The sequence below is a fragment of the Passer domesticus genome, chromosome 5 (genome assembly GCF_036417665.1).
Source record: "Passer domesticus isolate bPasDom1 chromosome 5, bPasDom1.hap1, whole genome shotgun sequence".
NCBI lineage: Eukaryota > Metazoa > Chordata > Aves > Passeriformes > Passeridae > Passer > Passer domesticus.
In genome coordinates this window covers 13,617,692-13,635,920 of record NC_087478.1, presented here as the reverse complement: position 1 = coordinate 13,635,920, position 18,229 = coordinate 13,617,692, and the positions used below count along the sequence as shown (strand labels likewise).

The window sequence follows — 18,229 nt, the reverse complement described above, 5'->3', positions numbered from 1 at the left end:
AATGTCTCCTTGGTAAAGAGAATGGGAAGTTTTATGCTATTTTAGTGGTAAGCTAGGACCTGCAGTGGGATAGCTGAGCTATCCTGTATCAGTTACTTGACACAGCACCAGAAGGCTTGGACAGACATAGGAGCACTGATTGTCTGATTGTCAATCATTTTAGCTACTTTCAAATCCAGTGAGTGCTAGTTAGAATAATTTTTACATTTAAGCTAATGAAATCATAGAATCAAAGAATGTCTTGGGTTGGAAAGGGACCTTAAAGACCATGTAATTTCAACCTCCCTGCTGTGGGACACCTTTCACTAGATCAGGTTGCTCAGAGCCCCATCCAACCCAGCCTTAAACGTTTCCAGGGATGGGGCAGCCATAGCTTCTCTGGGTAACTTGTTTCTGTGCCTCACCACATTCACAGTAAAAAAATTTCTTCTAATATCAAATTTAAATGTATGCATTCTTTCAGTTTTCAGCCATTCACCCTTGCCCTGTCACCACATACTCTTTTAAAAAATCACTCTCCCCCTTTTTTGTAGGTTCCCCTCAGCTACTGGAAGGCTACAATTAGGTCACCTGAAGCCTTCTCTTCATTCTTATAAAGAAAATTATTTTTAACCAGAGCAAAAACATGTACTGGACAACAATGCATTCTCTGGAAGAACGAAAAACATCTAACAAACCTAAAAAGCGTTGTGGGAATTAGAAAGTTTATATTTTATCACTGGCAAACCCAATAAGACATTTTTTCTATAAATTGCCAAAGTAAATAATTAAGCCGCATGAAAAACTGTCCATGTAAGAACCAAGAATCTTCTTCCTTACTAAAACCAGTGTGATCAATCCACTAATAATTGAATAGACAGAGAGGGGAAAAATATATTGCTGGATTATTATTTAGCTTGGTGCCACATTCTTGAATTCTGCTTCAGGGATTTACACTCATTTGCATCCCCATCTTTATTTGTACTCTTTATAAAAGCTGATGAGAGATAGACGTTATGGTACAATGAAAGAGACCCATAAAAATTAAATTAGAAAATATGTACAAAACCCTAGACATAAGCAAAATGCCTCATACATGGCCCTGTAAACCCACTGGTGCTGTATAGTAATAGCAACAGTTATTAAGAAAATATTTTAAAATTAAATAAGAAGTAAAATAATCCCAAGATGAGCAGTGCTGCCCAGGTCAGACACAGTGCTGGCCTCTATCTGGTGAGTAAATTCACTTCTGCAGGCATTGTAGTGTCTATGCTATAAGGAAGTAGCATGAGTAGAGGCAGTACTTTCTAGTAGACCTAGGATTATGAAGTTCACTATATTGCATAAACCAGTGGCCTCATATATCCTATCATATCTAAGGTCCATATATTTTAGCCACTCTGAAAGTGATGATTGTTTCATACTCTTTCTTTCAAGCAGTCAGTGCTGTTTTATGCTCAGCTGTGGGAGCCCCCTTTTTAAACCTACATCACTTTGCTAGTTGTCATGGCCAAGTGCTACATACTCTGGATCAGGTGGCCCCTAACCCTCCTCCTCACAGCTCTCTTGAAGCCAGTGATCCAGAAATTTAGGCTTTCTTTTACACCTCCTTAGAGACCAGCCACAAGTCCACTTTATAATTTTTCAGTTGAGGATTTTTTTTCCCTTTAAAGGCCTGGTCAGGAAGGTAAACACCAGCTTTTCTAGGAACTCATCAATACAATCACCTGGCAATCTTTCTTCAGGGTCAAGGGAACAGAACAGAGCTGGCAAATTTTTAAGGACATCTTCATGGAGTACACAAATTAGTGATCCCCAGGCACAAGAAATTTGTCAAGGAAGGCAAGAGATGGGAATCACTGAGTCTGGACTGCCTAGTCAAGCTAAAGGGCAAAAAGTACATGCACAGGCAAAGGAGGCAAGAGCAGGTAACCTGGGAAGAGTATAGGGATACAGTCCAGCTGTACAGGGATGGGGGGGGAGGCCAGGGTGAAATGGGAGCTGGACTTGGCAAGGGTTGCAAAGAATAACTGGAAGGGGTTCTACAGCTGTGTAGGGACTTTTCACAAGAGCATGTGGTGACAGAACAAGGGGGAATGTCTTCAAAGTGAAAGAGGGCAGGTTTAGATTAGATATTAGGAAGAAATTATTTTCTGTGAGGGTGGTGAGGCACTGGAGCAGGGTCCCAGAGAAGCTGTGGATGCCATATCCCTGGAAATGTGCAAGTTGGATAGGGCCCTGAGCAACCTGGTCTAGGGGAAGGTGTCCCTGCCCATGGCTGGAAGGGTCAGAACTTGATGCTGTTTAAGGCTCCTTCCAACCCAAACCATTCCATGGTTCTGTGAAGTGAAAGCTTTGTCCCTTTAACAGAAGCTGTTTAATCAGCTGGATACTGGCAGAAAACATCCTGAACATCTCCTTCAGTTTCTAATTTAGAATCACAAAGTGCATCATCAGCTATTCAGCAGGAAACAGCAGGAAAGCTTACTTGAGCTTTGAAGTACTCATCTGCTCTGTTAACATATAGACCATATAGAGCATATAGCAATGCAGTGTACCCCAAAGGATAATGAGAGGGGAAAAGCATGCAAAGGGAAGATGATTTTCAGGAAAGATAAAGGGCAGGAACTCCAGGGACAGCCCTTCTTTTGATGAAATCCAGGTCTTCTCTGGCCTCCTCTAAGAACAGCATAGTTTCAAGCTGCCTTTTTTAAACTTAAAATACCCACAGAACCAAAGGAACCACAGGCCATGAACTACTGTGTTAGAAGTATTCCCACCACTAGGTGTCAGCCCAATTTAACATATGCAGAAATTTCTTTAAATAACATTTTGCTTTTGTTGTACTTAAATAATTAATAATGAAAATATTTTTGAAAGGCAAGTAGAGCACCTGCTTTCAGAAAGGTACATTTCATAGAATCATTTAGAGTGGAAAAGTCTTTTAAAACTATAGAGTTCAATCATTAACCCAGCCCTGCCAAGTCCACCATTAACCATGACCCTAAGGGCCACATCAACATGTCTTTTAAATATCCCCAGGGATGGTGAATTAACCACTTCCCTAGACTGCCTATTCCAGGGCTTGGACAACCCTTTCAGGGAAGAAATTTTTCTCAATTTCCCATCTAAACTTCCCCTCGCACAGCTTGAGGACATTTCCTCTTCTTCTATCACTTGCTCCTTGGGAGAAGACATTGACCCCCACCTGGTCACAGCCTCCTTTTGGGCAGTTGTAGAGATCAATAAGGTCTCCCCTGAGCTCCCTTTTCTCCAGGCTGAACACCCCCAGCTCCCTCAGCTGCTTCTCATAAGACTTGTGCTCCAGACCCTTCACCAGCTCCATGCCCTTCTCGGGACTTGCTCCAGCACCTCAATGTCTTTCTTGCTGTGAGAGGCCCAAAACTGAACACAGGACTTGAGGTGCAGCCTCAACAGGGCTGAGTACAGGGCAATCACTGTCCTGGTCCTGCTGGTCACAATATTTCTGATCCAGGCCAGGATGCCATTGGCCTTCTTGGCCACTTGGGCACACACTGGCTCATGTTCAGCTGCTGTTGATCAGCACCCCCAGGTCCTTTTCCACTGGGTAGATCTCCAATCACTCTGCCTCAGCCTTCAGCATTCCATTGTTGAGGGGTTGTTGAGACCAAGGTGCAGGACTCAGCACTTGACCTCATGGAACCTCACACAATTGTTCTTGGCCCATCAATCCTGTCCAGTCTGTCCAGTGTCCTCTGCAGAGCCTTCCCACCCTCCAGAAGATCAACACTCCCACTCTGGTGCCAACTTGTCACAAACTGACAGGAAGCACTTGATCACCTTGTCCATAAAGGTATTAGACAGGGCTGGTCCAAATACTGACCCCTGGGGAACATCACTTGTGACCAGCCACCACGTGGATGTATCACCACTCTCTGGGCCCAGCCATCAGCCAGTTCCTTCCCCAGCAAAGAGAGTGCCTGTCCCAGCCCATCCACTTGGAAGCTGTGAAGATGAGGCACCTTCACACACACAGAGAGCAGTGAAGAAGTATGGGCCTATGCACAGTACTTAATATTTTTAAAATTTAAATGCCTGATAGCTAAAATGAGAGCTGAAAAGGCTGAGGTAGAATACCTGCTCTGCCACTGTTTTCTGAAGCAATGAATTCATTAACACCACAGAGCCCCTGCTGGTTACAACATAAAAGCAGAGGGTCCATTTATAAGCATTTTGTCCAGGGGCGAATCAAATAACTGTCATATCACTTCTGAACAGGTTCTGTCTGAGCACCCTCTGTCATTCAAATTAACACCACCCCCTCTCCAGCTGCAGGGTTAAAACACACAGAATGGGGATGCAACAATGGAAAGAATATTTATTCAGAGTATTATGCCTTCAGTGATAAATATGCATGGGCTCTTCAAAGCACATTTCAAAACCAAAAAAGGTGGTTATAAAGTCTTGTGTAATTAAATTTTCATTCTTCTCTCTGGGGGAAGCATGATGAGACATGACAAAACTGAATGTGAAAAAATGGACCTGACTGGCATTGCTCTCTGTCAGAAACAGCTTCCAAAGGAGAGTCCCCAGGCAATACCTAGTACAGCTTCTGCAGGCTCACCAGGTGGAATAAAGCACCACAAATAAAATAATGGGAGAGCAGGAAGAAGGGGAAAAACACCAACAAAAGACAAACAACAACAACAACAAACCCTCAAAAACAAAGCCAAACAAAAAAAAAAACACCATTCAGAACCTCCCTCACAAAAAACCACACTCACTCTCATACACATTCCCCCCTACAAAACCAAACAGAATGAAAATCCAAAGAGAGTTCAGCCCCCAGAAATCCTAGCTGAACTAGCAAAGATCCAGGGAAAAGAACTGTTCCAGAAAAACACCTTCCTTCCTAGCAATGCAGAAACAACAGCCTACACACAGCCTTGCACACAGCCTCCCTCTCCTGTCAAAAAGATGAAGTTTCAGTTCTGAAAAATACTTGTATCACACTGCAACATACATTCCTTTCACAGCTAATCCACAATCTCTCTCTATATCCTGATAACTCTATGAACCATAGAACATTTAAATCAGTGTCAACACCAAAGCTAGGGAGGGTGAAGAAATGAGGGACCTGCTACACAGCTGATAGCAAAAGTAAATCAGAGATGGCTAATATCAAGGACAGAGTGAATTAAAACATGTAGCAGAAAATTTTATTCCGAACATGAAAATGTGTGTAGCCAAGAGAGGGAAATGGACCCAAGACAAGGAAATTATTTTCAGAAGAGACCTTAGAGATGACTGAGAACAGAAGGCAAAAATGGCCCCTTTACAACCCAAATCAACCTGGAGCTCTGACCTGGATTTCATTTCTAAAACAAATTCTAGGAATGGAATGAGACTTAGGCCCAGGCATGGGCCATAACTCAGACAAGAAAAGTTCTTGAGGGTCTTCTGGTGCGTTCTCTAGCAGTTTGCTCCTTCCTTTGGAGTCCCCCTTGCAGCCTTACTCCAAGAAGAGTAAGATAAAAGCTCCTATCCCAATCAACTTCTACATGGAGGTAAAACACAATACAGTTACAGTATTCTGTACCATTGTGTTACAATATAAAATCTAACACAGTCTAACACAAAATCTAACACAAATCTAACATTGTGGTCACTTAGAAAGTTTCTCTAAGAGTCAATGCATCCTCCATCCATACATAACTTTACACTGATTTCAATAAAATATAACCATATGCATTATACACTGGATAATGGGGCCATGGAAATTGCTAAATCACACCAGAAGACTGATGTGGAATTATATGTATGATGTGGAATTATAGCCTGTGGCCAAAAAGAAATTGAATCCCTGTCCTTGGAGGTGTTTAAAATGAGAAAGACTTGGTGTGACAGTGCCATGGCTTAGTTGAAAAGGTGGTATTAGTCATAGGTTGGACTCAATGATCTCAAAGATCTTCTCCAAGCCAGTTAATTCTGCAACTCTGAACAGTCTTTTCAAACTATGTGCATAAAACAACACAACATGCTACAGCTGATAGAGAACAGAAGGTATGGAATGAACACACTGAGACCCAACAGAAAAAGAACAAATTGTTTAAATTAGTTAAAGATCTGTGGCCCTTTGCTGTGGTCTTCATGTAAGCCATCCATACTCACTGATAGAACTTCAGAAAAAGCTCAGAAATATATGAAACTTCCAGAGCAGAAAAACATTTAAGAGGTGCTCCAGAGATAAAGTCCTTTGCCTTCTTCTCATGCTAAGAATTACATTCAGACCACTACACTTTACTATCAGACCTCAATTTTCCTGCCAGACATCAACACAAGACAGCTCAGTCACAATCTTTAATAATTTCTATAGATCACACAATGGTTTGGGTTGGAAGGGGACTTTGAAGACCATCTCGTTCCAACCTTCCTTCTGTGGGCTGGGATACTTCCCACTAGACCAGGTTGCTCAGAGCCCCATCCAGCCTGGCTTTGATCATCCCCGGGGTGGGACATCTGTTAACTTCCCCAGGCAGCCTGTTAGAGTGCCTCACCACCCCCACACAAAAGACTTTTTTCCTAGTATTCAACCTCAACTTTGTTTTTGAATTTGAACCCATTCTCCCAATTCATTCTGGTGAAGATACATTAATATCTTCATTGGATTTTCCTAGAAAAATCCAGAAAAACTACAATATAAATGCTTACCAAGACTACCTCATTCTTTCCATTTTCCTCTTGTCTAATCAATTAATATACTTCAGAAGACTTTTGCCAAACTCTACCAGACTTCCAGAGACTTAGCAAAAGCTGCCATCCTCTCCAACCAGCACTCCAGGGAACTGCTACCTGCAGAGGAATGAACCTTGGGAGACATATTGGAAGATCAGTGTTTGAAACACCTGATCTCTAAAAGCTAGTTCCTGTATTTATTCAGGAACCTCAGAAACACTAGTACAGTTTTTTTTATTTCTTTGTCAACAGTGGAAATTCAACATGGACACGCTTGTCACAACATAGACAAGTGGAAAGAAGAGGAAACATTAACTCAGACTCAAGCAGTCCAGCTCAGGAATCTACAATTGCAACAAATTATTTATTGAAGGAACTACAAGTAATCCAGGACTTCAAGCCAGTTACAAACTGGAACAAGCAGAGAGACTTCAACTACACAATATTTACTATGCAGGTGTATAGAAGATGCACACTGAAGATTTCAGACATCTGTGATGTCAGGCAAGAGTAATGGGGTGGGGGCCAAAAAGAACTGCTGTGGGTTGACCCCACTGGACACAGCTTCTCAGCAAAGCCACTCTCTAACTCACGTTCTTATCTAGAGGAGGGAGAGAAAACATTGTAAAATACTCATGGGTCAAGATAAGGACAGGAAGAGATCACTCACCAATCACCATTACTGGCAAAACAGACTCAACTGGGGGAAATTAGTTTATTGCCAAACAAATTAGAGTAGGGCAATTAGAGATGGAAATGAGTCTTGAAACACCTTCACCTCACCCCTCCCTTCTTCCAAGGCTCAGCTCCACACCCTTCCACAGGGCACAGCCTTTCAGGAACGGACTACTCAGTGTAGGTATCCCAGGGCCACAGGGCCTCGCCCCCCAAAGCTCACCCACCCCAGAGACCAAAACCGCCCATTCCACACGGCCCCGTGGCCGGGGTTTATAGCGCGGCCCTGCTGGGCGGACCCGGTCCAGCTCGGCGGCTCTACTGGGCAGCTGTTTGTCCGTCACTGTGAGGGGGGAGCCGCCCGCGGGTCTCTTGTGCTTGCCGGGCGCTTGCGCGCGGCCCCGGGGCGTTTCCCAGGGGTTACCGGGGGCCGCCCGCCCGCCGTGTCCATGGAGCGGCGCCGTGGGAGGGGCCGGAGGCCGCGGCAGGGGCGGCTCGGGAGGGCCGGCTGAGGGCGGCCGGGCGGCGGCACGGCTCGGCACAGCGGGACAGGCCCGCACCGCCCAGCCCAGCCCTGCGCTCGTCCCGCCGACCGGCGGATGGGCACAGAGGGGGCAGCGGCTCGGCCATGGCCAGCGGCGGCCCCGAGGAGGGGGAGGCTGTGGCGGTGGCGGGGGAGGAACAAGCCCTGAGGAAGCTGGTCGTCCGGCTCCAGAACGTCCAGGAGAGGAAGCGGCTGGAGACGCTGGTGCAGACCCTGAGCGACTTGCTGGAGCTGGCGGCCCGGCAGAGCGGTGAGCGCCCTGCCCTGCCCTGCCCTGCCCTGCCCCGTCCCGCCCGCCGCCGGTCGCTAACGCGGTCTCCCTGTCTCTGTCCCCCCACAGCTCCCCGGCTCTTCAGCGGCAAAAACGTCCACGTGCCCCTGCTGCTGGTGGTGGATCTGTACCCGGGAGCGGCGGGCGTGCAGCAGGTCAGGGGCCGGGCGGGCCGGGCCGCGCTCCGCGGGATGAGCGAGCGCGCGGCCCTTCCCGGGATGCGAGCCCTTGTTCCGCTTGCTGGTTTCTCCTTAGCTTGCCGTGCGTCCCCTGGGCCGCTTCGTGAAGTGCTCTGAGCTGCAGAAGGGCGCTGTCACCGCTGGCCTTTAAAGGGACCCAGCGTTCCAACTTATTGCAGACGCCACTGGCTGCGTCTCTTGTTTTTACCGGCAGAAGGAGGAGAAATAGAAAATAAAAATTAAGCCACGTGAATACTGTGTAATGTAGGGTTCTGAATTACCAGTGTTATCTAATATAATTCCGACGTGTCCATATTGAATTTTGCCTTGGTTAGACAAACTTCCAAAAAGCACGATTTTATACCATGAATTCATATATATGTAGCCATATCCTTGAGACTTGTGCTAGCAGTTTTCTAAAGGCGGGGGGAATATTTTAGCTAAGAGTAAGTTCTGCAATTTAAGGTTCTGCCTGCCTGCTCCTGTAATTTAACATTGGCCCATTTGGACTAGGTGTGGCACTTGCACAATTTGATGTTATACTTATGGTACAGCTGCCAGACTTGTCATACAGAGCAGCTCCTTCCTGGCAGGCATATATTAAATAACTGACTATACTATGCATAAAGGATGTTTATAAGCTTCAGATTTCTGTGCAACTCCCTTGATGCTTTTTTTTTTTAATTATTAAGCAGCATGAATATGAAGCAGCAGGTTTTTTCAAGACAAAACTCATTAGTTTATAAAACCTCTACCCAGAAATGTAAACCTGGAAGTAAAACATCAGTCATAACAAGAAGTAGGTGTGAAATGATAGCACAAGACTCTCAAAATTGCATAAAGAAGATAGTGATTAACTTTCATTTTAACTCTCTTAAAATACTTCATTCTAATGCAAAATTTTAAAATTAATTTTAATCTTCTACCTGCCTACATTTGCAGTCATACAGTGTCCTCCTGTATGTTGTGTTGCAGTGGGAAATTCATAGCCAGTGCAAAGCTCAAATCCCATTCCTCATAAAATATCTTGAGCAGCTCTACTTTGACATTCAGTTCTGATGTTTACAAACATTCACACTATGTCAGCAGAGCTCTGTCTTCTTGCTTCATTCACTGTTATTTATTTATGATCTTTGTGAATAAATTCTCACTTTACAGCAGTGAAGTAACGAGGTCCTGATTTCAGTGTAGTCTCTTTGCACTTTTAATGATTTTTTTTATTGAATAAATAATTAATTATCCTCCTTTTACTTTTGGCATTGTAAAAAATGTGATAAACATAAGAGAATTAATACAGTCAGAGACATACCTGAAGTGAGAATTTTCTTCACCTCCCCTCCTTAACTGGTTACAAAGCATTGTGGGTTGATGTTGGAACCCTAGATGGTGTTCCACTAACTTGTACAGGGTTCATTTGCCTAGCAGATCAATATTGCAGATCTGGCCCAAGGCAGACTGCAGGCATAAACCCTGCAAGCTCCTTCAGAAATAGGAATGTACTGGTGTGGAAAGCCAGTAGTTCCTGTAAGTAAAATATGTCTTTAAGTAAATAGGGTAGTTTTCTGCAGTTTCTCTGGCAATGATTGGAGCAGCTTAGAAACTCTAGAGCAAAATATGAGTGCACTTGAGTAAAGAGCAGTCAGCAGAGCTTTATTGTCTTACGTAGATGGTGGGACCTAATGTAATATAAATTAATTGTGTGCTAGCAACAAAAAGGGTCAGATTTTAAAATAATGAGTTTCATTGCTGCTACCAACTGTTTCTGTATATAGGGACCTGTTTAAGTCTTTATAAGGACATCTTTTTTTTGCTTTATTTCCCTTCTTTGTAACCTTTAGGATTTCTGGTTTTTAAAAGACCCTTGCTTTCTTACTTAATTTTCAAACAGCTAATAAGCTCCCAGTTACCTGAGGTTGTGATTTTAATATTGTAAAATAGACCACATATCAGCAGGTCAGATGTTTCCATTGGTCGTCTCTGGACCCGTAGTTCTGATAAATGTTTGTCAATACTTGGAGTCCTAACAATCCAAATAAAAATGTTCAATGGGAATATAAAATTCATCAGAAACAGTTAATACAGAAAGGAATTTTCTAAAGTAATTAAGCAAGTTTTCATCAGATTCTAATTTTTATAAGAACAGTTAGGATGCTCTTAGAAAGTGGGACTTTAAAAGAAAGTGTTTTCTAAGGAATAAGTAGTTTATCAATTAATAGTCACCTCTACAATGTTTTTGAAATTTGTACCTGATTGACCATCACCAATAAACTCTATTTTGCTTGGAATATGGAAGATTAGGGAATTACATATCCTCATCTTGGACTGATAGTTACTAAGACTGTTCATTGTACCTACATTTAGTAAGGACTCAGTTACACAGACCACCCTGAATATCCATGGTAAGTGATTTGTAGTCTCATGCAGGGCCAGGCAGCTTGCTATCCAAGGAAAAGAAGTGCATGGAAATTCGCTCATAGTCCAGATCAATCTGCAGACATTGAGGTTGTAACTGGCTTAAAGTGCTTGTCTCTGCAAATCTAAACTGAAACAGAAGGGAAAGTACTGCAGATATGGGCTGTGCTCACACTGCAACCAAGTTTGTGAAAGACAAAAGTGGAATTCCAGTCCCCAGGCAGCTACATCACCTTTTGCACACTCTACAGAGCTGTCAGGAAAGCTGTCTAAGTTCAAGTTTATGCTGTTCCTGTGGATGATTCTACACTACCAGGGTTGTAATTCCATGTCTCTAGTCTTACTGATTGCAGGGTTAGGGATCATGCACTTTATATGAACTTTGCTGTTAAACTCTTGGAGGTAGCCATTTACATTCCTGTTGTTGGCTGTCCCATATTGACCTCTTTGCTTTACATAACTCTTCTGTGAAAAAGTGATCCAGTTATGTGTAGAGTCTTTGTGACATATTATCTTCTGCCTTGACTCTGTACTTGAAGCACAGAGGCCTGCTTCTACCTTTTTATTTACTTATAGTCTCAAGGAAACTGACATGCCTTGCTGTAATTCCTTTCTGTAAAATCTGCTTCATCTTGACTTTTGGTATTTCACAGTTCACTACTTTTCTTTCAATACAGAGGGATTTTCTTTCATCAGTTATTTCTTTGTACAGATTTTGCTTGCTGCTTCCTTACTGCAGCCTATTCAGTCATATCTGCCTGTGAAAATTCATAGGAGACAGCAGATTTCTCCAATACAGAAGATCAAAGAGGAGCATTTTTAGCTTTTGGCATTATTTACAGATATTTGAAAGTCAAAGAGTTTGCATTGGATGAAACAGGTAGTTATTAAGAACAAATACATTGGGTTTAGTTGTCTTTCACTCCTTATGATCTCAAAACTGCTGCTGCCTTCATTACATTTTGGAAGCACACATACTGAGGGTTGATGGCAAGAATATAAAATGTATAGTAATGGTTTATGTATCTCATCCCCATTTAAAACATTGAAGGCCTTTAAAAACTTATACTTTATCCTTACAATTTGCAATTAAATAGCAAGTTGTTAGGAAAACACACATTTTTCTTTAAACTACACTTGCAATAATGCAGGGGTTTTCCCTGGGCAATGATAACATGCTGTGGATCACATATCTTTCTGTCTGTCAGCAACTCGTTTAACTGTGTGCCCTTCATCCTCAAGCAGTGCTGAACCAGATTGAGAGTGATGCATTCCTGCAAGCAATGCAATCAGAAACATTAGCATATGGTTTACTTCCATCTTTTTACTTTCCATGCCACTTCCCTTGTGTTAATTAATTTTCCCTTACTGATTTAGCTAGGTAACAGAGTAGCTGTCTTGCAAAAGTCAAGGATATTAGAAGACAATGTAGAAGTTCCAAGCAGAATATCTATTCTAAAATAGCTGCATTTTTGTTTTACAGATGGGCTGGTCACTTCTTTGTAAATTAATAGAAATTTGTCCAAGTACTCTACAAAACATAGCTCCTAAGGATGTTGGGAAGGACTGGGAAGTACTGGGTGTTCACCAGTAAGTATTTTGTGTACAATGAGTCTGCCAGAATGCTTGGTCATTTTGGCAGCATATGTATGCAATGAAATATATAAAGTTGTTACATCAGCTTTTTTGTGCATTTCTTCAATCTTCAGAATGTGGCACTAAGAGGGATCTTTTCTGTGTATTTCAATACCTCTTGCAGAAAGTAAAGGAGATTGAGCCAGGCCTTTTTTAGTGACACTCAGTGACAGAATGAGAAGCAAAGGGCCTGAATTGAAAAATAGAAAAGTCCACTTACACATTAAAAAAAATCCTAAGTAACCTTTTTGGCAGAGGCAGTATTACCTGGATGTTTGTGTGTGTTTTTTTATAAATGTGAGGAATTATATCCACAAACCTAAAGTAGTGTAAATAAAGAAGAGGAGGTTTTGTCACACCTATTACTATTGTCTAAAGGTAAGTATTTACACTGATCACCTCAACTACCTGTGAATTCAGTGGATACAATGACCTTCAGAAGGGAGGGTTTGTTCTGTCTTTTTAGTAAATGGAGCAAATTGTGGTTTGGACTTGCTCAGCTCTCATCCATCAACTTTCAAAGGAAGCTTAAGGAAGTGTTTTCTGGATGTCTGTGGTTAGTTGGGATGAACACCCACACAGGTTGGCTGAATTGTTGCCCAGTAGCACAAATGCTAATTGTAGATGCACATGGGGGCTGGTGTGGGGGCTTGGTTTGGTGTTCTCACTCTTGGGCAGATTGCTGCCTTCAGGGCTGATAATGACAGCAGCAAGCACTTACAGCCTTATAACCCCGTGAATCTGCCTCCATAGTTCTTACCACACTCTTCCTTTGAAAGGTTGCTGTTGAAAAATAGCATGAAAATGCATTTTGATTTTGTGGGGATTTGGTTTATAGTGGCTAGAATACATGGTCAGTAGGGGAATGAACTCCCCTGAAAGATATGTTGGCAGTTTTTGTTGGAAAGCAAAAGTGATTAGGGTTGTTTTTCATAAGCAAGAAATAACTGAGCTGAAGCTGCATGTGCTGGTTACAATTTCTTTGGCAACTTAAAAGATTGTTAATTGACTGAAAGTTATCCAGAAAGCTGGAGATACTGCTGCTTATTCTCAGGTCCCAGAAAAATGACTTTCTGGGACTGATCTTTCCTACAGCCTCCTCAGCACCCATGCAGTGTGTGCAGTTAACAAGGCATCCTTTTCAAACTCAAACTTCACTAAAGATCTGATGATAGCATTGCTGCACATTGATTCCTTCTCAGTACCATCATTTTAGCCAAATGTGTATCCCTGCCTGACATGTTGACAGTTTTCCTTGCTGTGGAGAGGCTTAGTGAGGGAGTGGGCCCAGGCATTTCTGTCAGTGCCAAAGGCAGAGCAAGCCAGCTGAATTATGTCTCGTGTTCCTTGTACTAGAATTGCAGCAAATCAACACCATAATGAACACATGCTGTTTACAGCAAGGCAGGAAACAGTTACAATAGAGAAGAAAAGGTCATTTTTTTGCAGATTTTCCCTTTTGTATGTGTAACTATTTTGGGAGAATAGGAATATTAGACTAGAAAAAGCATTTCTTTCTTTTGTCTCTCAGCTGTGATCCAACTTGACTTCACTGCAGTTATGTTTACAAATAGTAGTTTGCTATTGATTTAGGTGTTTTTGACAGAGAGTGTAATAAATAATTAGATCATTAAATAGTTCACAGTGATAGCACTGTGAAGAGATAGAGAATTTCCTTCAGTGTATTTGCATTTTTTCCACAAGCTTAAATAGTCTTCATGAGATGTTTTGTAATCTCTTACGTTAAACTTTCCTACAGCAGCAGAAGTTTAGAAAGGTTTACTTCCTTCTTGGTTATACTTGAAATGGGAGGATATATGGGAGGGAATTCTCTGAAAGTAAATTGGGAAAGTGGATGATATGTCTATAACTGATGTTATACCTCTCGTCAGATTTTGCCTCTCATGTCTACTTTGGTCATCATAGCTACAACACTAGTGCTACAACAGAGGAGAAAGTAGCAGCATCATAGTATGAAAGGAAAACATTCATTCCAGCTTATAAATTTAGACTTCAGCAAGGCAAACAACATCACTGCCAGGGCTGGGGTATGAAATTTGGGTGAAACTTCAAGTGCTGCTTATGTTTTTCAAGACAGGTCAAGTATATCAACTGAAGTATTACTGCACAGTCTATTTTTATTAGATATTATATATGCAAAGATTCACACATTTGAAGATTATTAAAATTGCGGAATCAAGCTCTCTAAAATAAGGAAAAGTAAAAAAAGAAAAAATTCTTTAGTTTTTTGTGTGTAAGTCTATGCATTTTAATTTTGTTTTTAATTACAGTTCCCCCCCCCATTTTGATATAGGCTTCATTCAGTGTGATATCAATGCTTTTAAATTTATTTTTTTTTGAAGAGGTGTTGCAGATTTTTAGTCACTAATTTACAGATAGTAATTTGAGTAAAGTATGTTGAAAATATCTACTTATCTACTGATTTTTCTGTGCCCAGTTTGATACATGACCTGAATTTTGCAGTACTTGGCATTGTTTGGCTCTCTCTTTAAAAAGTCAGAACAGACTTACAGAAAGTACACAGTGTGCAACTGGCAGTCTAGGAAATGTTTATTTTTAGGAGTTTGTCCAGCATCATGTAAGTGCTGTGGGGCTGAAACATAGGATTGAGTTCATCAAGATGCTGTTCCAGTTCTTCAGCTGGGAAAGTGCTGCTTCTCTCCCAGCAGACCCCTGGTTGTTCACTGTAACTGAGCTCTTGCTGCAAGCAGAGCTGTGCTGTGCTGTCCTCACTCTGTGGTGCTCCACAGACTGGTGCTCTGCAGGGTAGCCACATCCTAAATGACCCTACAGAATAAATTCATATAACTGGCTGAAAATTAAAGTAAATTGGATAAGTTATACATCAGTATTTTAATGAACTATGATCATAGTTGAAATTATAATATTATTTCGCTGGTAACTTGAAAAAATATAAACTGAAATAAAAGGGATTTTTAAAATTATTTAAGAGATTTTTAAGGTTTTGCTAATTTCTGTGACTACTTCTGTTTTCAAAGTATATGTTTGACAAAAAATTGTGTGTGCCAATATTTCTTTAGCTATAACTATTTTTTCCCTTTTTTTTTTGATTTTCATTTTTAGGCAGATTCTTAAAATGCTTACAGTCCACAAAGGAAATGTAAATCTTTCAGTAATAGGACTAAAAGCATTAAATCTACTCCTCATGTCAGGTATTGTGTGCTTTACTTTCCTATTTCATCTAAGCCTTTAAAACACAGAGCTAATTCAAAGTGGGTGATTGTACATGGCAGACTGGATTTTACTCTCTGTTTTACTCCATGAAATCACTTGTCATTTTTAATGTGTACAAAATGCTATTTTGAACTTATTTTTACCAGGTAGGTATGAACTGTCTTTTGGTGGTAAAGTTTTAGAACATCAGTACTATTGTAAAATGCTACCTTAAGAGATAACTTTGTTGTGGGTTATACAAAACTGGATTTGAACTGTCAGTGTAAACTTTAAGGACAGTATTAAAGAATTTTGGATTTTATGGTGTTTCAGTGAAAATATTGAGAAATAATCAGTGCAACATGTAATCTCTTCTGCTGTTTAGACATAATTGCTTTCCTGCTCTTGGAAGAAGAGGTGGATGTGTTCTCCTTGGTATTTAATGCCATGCACACCTTCCCTAAAAATGAAGAGATCCAGCAGCATGGATGTAAAGCATTACACAAACTTTTTGAGAAAGGTATTTTATCTTGTAGTTTATGACTTCAGAAAAATGTATAGATTGGGAGGGATGACAGATACTAATTTAAAGGCAATAAATGAACTTTGCATTCCAGACTGGTTTCTGTATTACATCTGTTCTTAAGCTAGCACAAAGCAGACTTTCCAAGAAATATGACATATTCTATAAGTTAGAGCAATGAACACGACATCTTTTTAAAATAAAATATCCCTTAATTTCTAACTCCAGAGTTAACTGAAGAGATGTAATGGTCAGTAACTGGAACAAAGAATAGTGACATTTGATTTTAATTCTCAAAAACAGGATTGTGTATTTAAGGATGGTAAATTTTAGTAATGTGAACAGTTCTAAAATCAAAGAAATGTTAGTACTTTAGAAAAATACTGTGTCTGCTTTTTACCCTGACAATGCTAAAAGGTGATCATGTGTCATACAATATTCCCATTTATGCTGAAAAATGAAGTTACATGTATTGAATTTTTGCAGAAACCTCAGGAACTGTGCATGTTTCAGCCAGAAGTCCCCTTGTTGTAGTCCCCTTGCTTTGAACTGAGTTTCTTGATTAAAAATAAATATTGAGAAATGCTATCACTCTGCTGTACTCCTTTGCTTCAAAGATAGTCTTCAGTTCTTCAGTTGGTTGTTTTTGGCACCATTCTATATTGCTTTTTTAAGTCTTTCTAGCACATGTGTGCTTGGAATTATCTTCTCTGTTCCTTTTCCTCTTCCTGTCCCTAAATACTTTAGCCCTGCTGTATTTTCTCTTCAGTCTCCACCTTATGTTTTCTGTGCATGTTTTTTTAAGTGCCAGATTTTCACAGATCTGACTGCAGGTATTTACCTCCATACTTTCTTGATGGCAGCACCAATGTGGCAAGTTCGTGGGATGCTCCTGCCTTGTTTTCTCTGCCTCTGAGCCACCTTGTCAGTTTTTGTTATGTGGATGTTTGCATAACCTTATCTTTAACCAGATTCAGAAAACAATTCAGCTTGTGAAATTTAAGAGGTGCTCTTTCTCATCCTGGGTCAGTTCTCTTATCTGCTTCATTGCACAGCCACACAGTTATGTCAGTATGAATAACAGGGGCCAGAAAGAGAAAAACCTTAAGCCATTAAAGTGAGATGTTATTAAAGTGTGGCTTTATGGAAAAAAAGTCCATTATTAAAAAAAAAAATAAATCAGAGTATGCAAAATGGCATTCCCTAATTTTATTTTTTTTTCCCACTGTATGCTTAGCTTTTCCCTCCCTTATATACTGTCTTGGTTTGGACTATCTGTGGAAACTTGGTTTAGACTAGCATTCTGTGGAAAATGCTAAAAGACTTCTAAAATACAGATTCACAAGGTAGCATTTAAAAGTCAGAATTCAATTACATAAAGTGTAAGCTAGAAAAAGGTGTTTATAAAGAGGCTCAGTTGTTAGTTTAAAAAGCCATAATCGTGGAAGATTATGCATATGGAGAGTACTTCCTCTGAAACATAGAAAATAAATGTAAGGAAACTTGATAAAAGCAGTTGTCTTTTCTCATGATGCACCAGGATAAGGATTATTTCCTCAAAATACACTGTATCTCTTGCCTTTCAATTTAGTTCCAGAAGAGCAGCTGACTGAATTTGTTGAAAGCAAAGATCATATGATCATACTGAAAGTATTTAAAGAGTTTCCAGAGAAAGAAGAGGTGATTCTTCCTGCACTTTATTCATTACATTCCTTAGCTGGTCCACGTAAGTATTAGAAGTTATTTTCAATTCATTTTCTCCACAGTGTATATCAGCTCTTGCTTTCTGTAATTGTAAAAAGTAATCTTTGTGTGATTGCAAAAAATCATTGAGAACCGCTTGGGAGTTGCCAGACAAATCACCTTCCTGTTTTCTTTGGGAAATACCCTTTTTTTTTTAAACAGGATATTTTGTATATTTAACCATTAAAGCATAAATCTTTAGTAAATAACAGAAAGATACTTTCTTCCACTTGGAGTAAGTGATAGCAAAGTTGCTTATCATGGTTGTAGAGACTGAAGTTTCAAGACCCTGCCCTGTCATCTTTTATTACTTGAAAAATAAGATATATTTATTGACTAAATAAATCTTCAGCAAG

General features: G+C 40.7%; 1 protein-coding gene across 2 annotated transcripts in view; it reads left to right on the top strand.

The window, feature by feature from the left end:
• Positions 1-7,290: 7,290 nt before the first annotated feature.
• The window catches only part of LRRK2 (leucine rich repeat kinase 2), a 63,621-nt gene continuing 52,682 nt past the window's right edge, over positions 7,291-18,229 (top strand). The window contains exons 1-6 of one of the 2 annotated variants that reach the window (XM_064422051.1): positions 7,292-8,165; positions 8,256-8,341; positions 12,261-12,367; positions 15,518-15,606; positions 15,993-16,127; positions 17,722-17,856. In XM_064422051.1, the coding sequence (XP_064278121.1) occupies positions 8,000-8,165; positions 8,256-8,341; positions 12,261-12,367; positions 15,518-15,606; positions 15,993-16,127; positions 17,722-17,856 (718 nt within the window). In that variant the 5' untranslated portion in view covers positions 7,292-7,999. Of the gene's footprint in view, positions 8,342-12,260; positions 12,368-15,517; positions 15,607-15,992; positions 16,128-17,721; positions 17,857-18,229 lie in introns of both variants that reach the window. The other variant, XM_064422050.1, reaches the window with a different exon arrangement.